General features: G+C 40.4%; 1 protein-coding gene and 1 pseudogene across 1 annotated transcript; one reads left to right on the top strand and one right to left on the bottom strand.

Moving 5' to 3' along the window:
- Window positions 1-1,419: 1,419 nt before the first annotated feature.
- On the top strand, window positions 1,420-3,335 carry LOC134245793 (uncharacterized; annotated as a pseudogene).
- A 1,230-nt stretch (window positions 3,336-4,565) lies between these two features.
- On the bottom strand, window positions 4,566-5,600 carry LOC134245796 (putative nuclease HARBI1). The gene has a single exon (XM_062728047.1). It carries the CDS (start codon window positions 5,598-5,600, stop codon window positions 4,566-4,568), a length of 1,035 nt encoding a protein of 344 aa, XP_062584031.1.
- Window positions 5,601-7,513: the final 1,913 nt, after the last annotated feature.

The raw sequence follows: 7,513 nt of genomic DNA, 5'->3' as shown, positions 1-7,513 counted from the left end.
AAAATGCAGGTCAGATTCAGCATCCGAAGGAAGTCTGGTAGTGTGCATCCTTAGATGTAATATCCATGCAAGTTTGGTCAACATAGGGCTTAAAGTTACTTGCAAATGAAACCTGCACCAAAAACATTAACCTGTTAGCTCAACTGGAAAATGTAGGTCAGATTCAGCATCGTAGCAAGCCCGGTAGTATGCATTCTTAGATGTATCATCCATGCAAGTTTGGTCAACATAGGGCTTATAGTTACTTGAAAATGAAACCTGCACCAAAACCTTTAACCTGTTCACTCAACCGGAAAATGTAGGTCAGATTCAGCATCCGAAGCAAGCCCGGTAGTATGCATCCTTAGATGTATCATCCATGCAAGTTTGGTCAACATAGGGCTTATAGTTACTTGAAAATAAAACCTGCACCAAAAACTTTAACCTGTTCACTCAACCGGAAAATGTAGGTCAGATTCAGCATCCGAAGCAAGCCCGGTAGTATGCATCCTTAGATGTATCATCCATGCAAGTTTGGTCAACATAGGGCTTATAGTTACTTGGAAATGGAACCTGCACCAAAAACTGCACCAAAAATGTTAACCTGCTCCAAAAACATTAACCTGGTCATTCCTTTGCTGAAATTGCAGCATCTGAAACTCTGTTTGGTACAATGAAACACACTAGAACCATATTCCATGCATGTCTAATCAATATTATAGGACTCAGAAGTAATTAAAAAGAAAACTGCTCCAAAAAACTTAACCTTAACCTGGGACGCCGACGCCGAGGGTATCACATAAGCTCCCCCCAACTTCGTTGAGGTGAGCTAAAAATGGAAGTTTAAACAGAGGCATATGTAGATACATTCATTATCTAATTGGAAAATACATGTACTTTGTTTTAACTTCAATCCACCCATGTGGTTGGTTTGATTGATTGAATGTTGTTTAAGTCCTATTTGAGAATTTTTCACTTTACTCTGCACTGAGGGCCAATTGAGCAGTGAGGGTTCTTTATCATGCCAATGCCTACCATGACATAGAGCCTCAGTTTTTAAGGTCTCATCTGAAAGACCAGCGACTTTCACTTCCAAGTGCAGAGTGCTAGTGGCCAAGGAACAGTTGCTACCTTTTTTTTTTTTGACAGTTCAGTCACAGCTGTGATTTGAACACAGAACCTTCTGATCATGGAATGCTCAACCAACTGACCTATGGTTTGATAAAAGTCAGATTGACACTAGGGCAAATGGTTTTCATTGGTTGAAAAGAGAAAGTAACACAAGTCTTCTATTAATTAAGAAATAGAGCAGTGCTCTCTTTGTAAGTCAGACTTGTATTTAGCTCGAAAAAAAAAAAAAAACATTAAAGATGTATATACACATGGTAGGCCAGAATTATTACTGAAGTTTCATGCCTTAATAAAGCAAGCCTTAAGGACCTTTCACAATTGGTGCACGAGCAGAAGTGACAAAATATTCGTGCGACCGAAAAACTGTAAGTTGGATCGTAAACTGTTGCTGAAATAATCGCATATGAAAAAGTATTCGTACGAAATTTGCACGATCTAAAGCGACCGTTGTGCATTAAATCTTACGATATATCTTGCGTCTATAAGCGACTGTTGTACAATGAAAGCGAGTGTTGTAAGATAATGCTAAAGTATCGCGGGAGTTATCAGGTGATCGGACGATTGAACGTACACCAATGTGATTGGACGTAAAGCGCTCGTGCAATCATGCGATTCCTGGTACGACTGATCGTGCGGGTGAGAAGAAGAATATATATATACTACCTGTTTCTGACCCTCATCAATCAAATGCAAGAGATGCCGCCCAAAAAGACGACAAGAGCTTCTAGTAAAGCTAAAGTAAGTCGTAGAAAGAAGGCCCAGGGGGAGGAGGAGGTCCAGGACCTGCCACAGCAGCAGAGCCCTGTTCATCCTGAGCTTGTCAACGAGGGGGAAGAGCCACCAGACCACCCAATTGAACCTTTACAACCCGATGGGTACAGTGAGGATAAGGACGAGGAAGATCCTTGCAAGCATAAATCCTTAGAGCTAACTCCAGAGCAGGAACAAGAGTTAGCAGACTTTTTCGAAGAAAAACCCCTGCTTCTATGATAAAAGTCGGAGTGATTTTAAAAACACCAAGAAAAAAGATCGCCTGATTCAAGAAAAGGCAGCAGCTATGAATTTGACTGGTGCGTAAATAAAAACTATATTATTAAACATTCTAATTGATTTATTTTGATATATTTAATTTATTGTTGAATATTTTAAATTCTTAATCTTAACAAACTGGCATTTGTTTCTTTTCAGTATCAGACATCCGGCTCTGGTATAGATCCCAGCGAACCATCCTGGGCAAGGTCCAGAAAAAGAAGAGTGGCCAGAAAAGGTGCAACCTCACAGCCAGGCAGAAGTGGGTGGAAACAAACTTAGGCTTCCTGAGAAGACACATAGTGCACCGGCCACAGGGATCCCAGCTCGGACAAGTACCAGCTGATGAAGAGGACGAGGATAGTGAGCCCTCCTCCTCGGTTACACAGGCACCCACCAGAAAGAAGCAGAAAAAGAAGGACTTGGATACAGCAATCATTGACCTGCTGGAGAGGACTGACAGGCAGATGGTTGACCTGACTGCAAAAGTCGACGCAGCAATGAGTCACAGCAGCGACGAGAAGCAGGCCTGGGTGAACTGGATGTTGCAAGCCCTCCAACCCCTTCCTCGACATATCTGGCGGGACTTCATGAAAGAGGCGTTTGCTCTCGTCAGCAAGTACCAGGACAGGGTGGAGAATGAGCAGCGGGAGCACTTTGCACTGCAGTCTCTGCAACAACCACACAGACCAGCGACCCCCCAGATGGTGACCCCGCCGATAATGCCGGTCATACCAGCGTCAGTGCCCGCCCAATGGCCTCAAGACCTCACACAGATGCAGCCCCAGCCCCAGATGTACAACCAGATGTATCCACAGTCTTCAGATGTTCTGGCCGCCGCTGCCCGTACCCTGAATTAGTGATAAGTGTAGTCTAAGCAGCAGCAGCAGAAGATTCTGATTTTGTATATGAATGTAACATTAATAAAGAAGTTGTATTTTTTTTGCATAAAGATGTAACTAATAAAAAATAAAACATGTCACATTTTTAAATAATTTTGTTTGTAGTCTCGCCTCTCATTGGTTGATTTCTATAAAGGGACGCAAATTATTTTGTTTAATTTGGTTTGGTATGGGGACAAACCTTCTTGATGACTAGCTTAAAGATCATATCCATTTAATCCCCTCATTTCCAGTCCTCGGAATGCATTGAAAATTCCAGATTTAATTGATGTAATTAGGGAGAGGGCGTAATAAAATTTATCCTGCCTCTGATAAAAATCGTGAAATTTCATTGGCCGAGAGCAATACTGCATGAAACAATGTTATGCTGTCTACCCACCTCACATTGCTAATGTGCCCCCTCCACGTGACCTACCCACCATATATTAAAAATATACCAACCACACATCATCAATATACTGCTTTCACGTGACCCACACGGAGCTTCATATCTGACGTCACAATGCGTCTGACGACAACGTACAATGGATGTAGAACATCTTGCTTGGACGTTCAGTGAAAGCGGTTTATTGATACTATCAATATCTAATCTTTTAGTGATCGAATCATCAGCAGGATAAATTCGTTATGTAGACACTTAGAGTGGTAATACGGAAATATGTGGGATCCTTGAAAAAATGCATATTGGGCTCGGCTTACGCCTCGCCCAATATGTATTTTTTCAAGGACCCCACATATTTCCGTATTACCACTCTAAGTGTCTACATAACTAATAATGTTCCAATCAATTAATGTACCTTTAACTTCAAATAGTTACTCTTTTTACTTTATTTAACAAACATCATGGCTGCTAGACCTATGCTACACCTCCCCTCGCTTCAAAGAGCAACACAATTTTACATCCAAAGTTGATTAATTATTTTAAAATTATATTATAAGGAATTACTCTAATTCTTGGCCATATTATCGAGTATAATCAGGTTTGGGCCAGTTTACGCTTTATATTCCGTTCGAAGCGGATTATAGACCGTAAACTGACCCAAACCTGATTTTACTCGATAAAATGGCCAAGAATTAAAGCGATTCCTTAAATAATATAATTCTGGTTGTAATTAACATTTTGATTGGTTGAAAAAATAGCTTATACTGTATAATCTGGTTGCCAAGTCACTATATCTCATCTATACTGTTCAAGTAAATCAAAAGTATTTTTTATTGATATACAAATTTACATCTTTACTTGATCAATATCACAGTCTATATCATATTATGCTGCCACGGCAAGCTCCCAACGTTGCTGTTGTAGTAATGTTTCAGGTAGGCTCGGATTCTCTTGCCATCCCGATTTGGCAAGTTTCCTCTGCCAACTGCTTCCACATCTTGTAGAACTCGGTCGTTTCTCCATGCTCCGGGGATGTTGTTTCCAGCTTCATCTTCCTGATCCAGGTCGTTGTTCTGCAAGCCAGGATAGCGGAGTCTCATCAGGTTGTGCAGGCATATGGCAGCCATGACGATGATCTTGGCTCAGTCTGGATCCTGCTGCATCGTACCCGGCATGCATCTCCAGCGGTGTGCAAGGATGCCAAAGGTGTTCTCCACCACACGACGAGCCCTGGACAGACGATAGTTGAAGATCCTTTCTTCGTTAGTCATGTTGCGGTTGGAGTAGGGCTTCATCATCCAGGACCTGAGGGGAAATGCGTCGTCTCCTACCAAAAAGTACGGGATAGGCCTGTCATCATGTGGCAGGGGCTCTGGATCTGGCAGGCCAAGAGTGTCATTTTCCAGTCCATTTCTCAGTGGGCCATGGTTGAAGATCTGGGCGTCTGATGAGGAGCCCTGAGTACCAACGTCGGCCCAGATAAATTTGTAATCGGCGTCGACTAAGGCCAGGAGGATGATGCTGAAAAACCCTTTGTAGTTGTAGTAGAGGGTACCAGACCGACGTTTGTTTCTTATGGCAACATGTTTTCCATCCAGGGCTCCGCATGTGTGGTGGAAATTCCATCTTTCACCATATTTCTGTGCCACTTCTCGCCACTCATCTGGGTTAGTTGGAAAACCAAACACTTCGTCTTCATACGCGTCAATGATGGCCTGGCACACCTCTGGGATGAACATTGATATGGTGTTGTGCGCAACACGGAAGGAATACTGGAGGTTCTTGTAGCTGTTTCCTGTCACTATATACCTGATGGTAATAGCCAGCTTTAGTCCAGGTTCTAGTGGCCGTCTGTAACATTCACTTTTCTGGATTCTTGGAGTAATGCGCTGTAGTAGCTCGTAAAACATGACTGGTGGCATTCTCATGTAGTTCAAAAAGTCCCCCTGGCATTCCCTCTCTATCTCCCTCATCAATGTTTCATACTGGCCAAATAACATGCGCCTCTCAATCCATGGCTTGACCCACCAACGTCTTCTATGTCTTCTTTGTCTTTGTAGACGACGAAGAAGTAAAGCTTGCACGACCATATGTCTTTGCTGGAGTACTTGGAGTTGTATTCGGAGATTCAGTATACCAAGCAGACGGCGAGGAGGTATTGGTGAAGCAGCATCCATGGTCAATTGTGGTCTGAAACAGAGATGCTTATATAGGGTATACATACACTAGTGGCAAAGCACAGGAAATTGAAGATGATAAATCGTGCATAGTAAAACGTTGCAAGATTACATGAGACACGTTGAGCAACAGTCTCATGGTCGCACAACGCACGCATTTCCAGCTGCGATTCATCTTACAAACTTTATAAATCGTGCATCACTATTGCAAGTACACAAAACGTTGTAAGACGCTCGTACTAATATTCGTGCGTTGAGTTGCGATAAATGTGGATCGCATTTGGTCGCGTCTGAATAGTGTGCATGTCGACTATTTTGAGGAGACTTGATACGACCACTAAAACGCATGCAACTAATGTGAAACATCGTGCAACATATGCGAGAGCTCGGTGAGAGATCGTGCGAAGCTAAAATTTTCCGATCGCAAAGTGTTGTAAAGTGCTCGTGCGCCAATTGTGAAAGGGCCTTTACTGAGTGTACCAGCCCTTACAGATGAGTCCCTTGGGAAAGACTCCATTGTTTGACAACCAAATGTGTAAAGGTCTCTACTGCTCCCAAGACAATGAATGGCTGACAGTATTGTTTCTGTGATCAATTTCCCCAATACCACTTGTGACGAAGCCTGTCATCATATTTTGTTTTACTCTAAGTGTGACTAACAGACATGCTTTCCTGTGTAACATGTATTATTTCATATAAATTTTATTTCATAAAATGGATTGATATCTTTCAGTTCTAAAAATAATTTTCAAAAATCTTCTAGGAAATAAAAAAAAAAAAAAAAATCTTCTAGGAAATAAAAAAAAAAAAGAAGAGTTCAATTACATGTAGATACAATTAATAAACATGAATTTTGTAAATTTCTGCCAAGATTGGTATCTAGTTTTTAATTTTCCTGAACATGTTTGAAAAGTCTACAAAACTTACTAATAAATGAATTAATCATTTATAATACTCTATATCTTATGTCTTCTTCATAGAAATTAAAGTAAAATGAGCAATTAGGTAATAAACGTCTTCAAGTCAACTAATGTTCTTATGACAAAGAACATGAATAAAAATATTGCAAAAGAGGGGAAAATTGTAAATGATCACGGAATGTGATTGAATTGGCTGCATAATGGGTGATACATAACTGACATTTTCCTCCATAAGGGGCCTGTTAATATTGTTTAATGTAAAAGCTTTCTTGTTGTGGATGCGATAAAATGTGCGGGCAAACATTTCTCTGAGCACGGATTTGATACATATCATGCCATCAGATCGAAAGAAGGCTTCGCAATAACAGATACATTTCCTAAATTACACAACATCTTAAATGCAGGCTCAACTCTTTTATTTCGATCTGCAACTGGAGACAAAAAATGTCTTCCGTTATTGAAAGCTAACACAAAAGATTCTAAAATGCTTGGCAGTTTCATTTGCATACAAATTAAGAAACATCAACTGTAATTTGCATCATCTGACAAAGTCATTTGCTTGATTGAAAATCCGATTATGAAGCTTGACTGCACAGGGAACATGAATTTATCTATAGCTGATCAGTTGTTGTCAACCCTGCATTAAACTATACCATCATCATTCTGATATTCAAGTTTTCTTAAAACTGCAAAATATATTTAATTTAAAGAAATAAAGTACATCAGTTTTATGCCCCACATAATCCGAACCTTTAACCTTGGCAATAACTATTGAAAAGTTTGTGTAAGGGCTTTCATATTTCAAAAGTGTATTCAATGTGGCATGACCTTTCATTTGTTATAAATATGTTTGACCTTTTGATCTTGACCTTAGAGTTTGACCCACTGTATAAAACTTTAACCTTGGTCATAACTTTTGAACAGTTAGTATTCTGTGTCTTTCATATTTCACAAGTATATTCCTTGTAAAAAGTCCTTCTTGATACCAAAAAT

The sequence above is a fragment of the Saccostrea cucullata genome, unplaced genomic scaffold, assembly GCF_032062105.1.
Source record: "Saccostrea cucullata isolate Sc308-1 unplaced genomic scaffold, CSIRO_AGI_Scuc_v1 ctg2507, whole genome shotgun sequence".
Lineage (NCBI taxonomy): Eukaryota > Metazoa > Mollusca > Bivalvia > Ostreida > Ostreidae > Saccostrea > Saccostrea cuccullata.
Note: the sequence above shows the minus strand (reverse complement) of the source record. Positions and strands in the feature narration are given on the sequence as shown.

Excerpts from the sequence above, each read along its gene's own strand:
- LOC134245796 (XM_062728047.1), bottom strand. The coding sequence starts at position 5,600 with ATGGATGCTGCTTCACCAATACCTCCTCGCCGTCTGCTTGGTATACTG.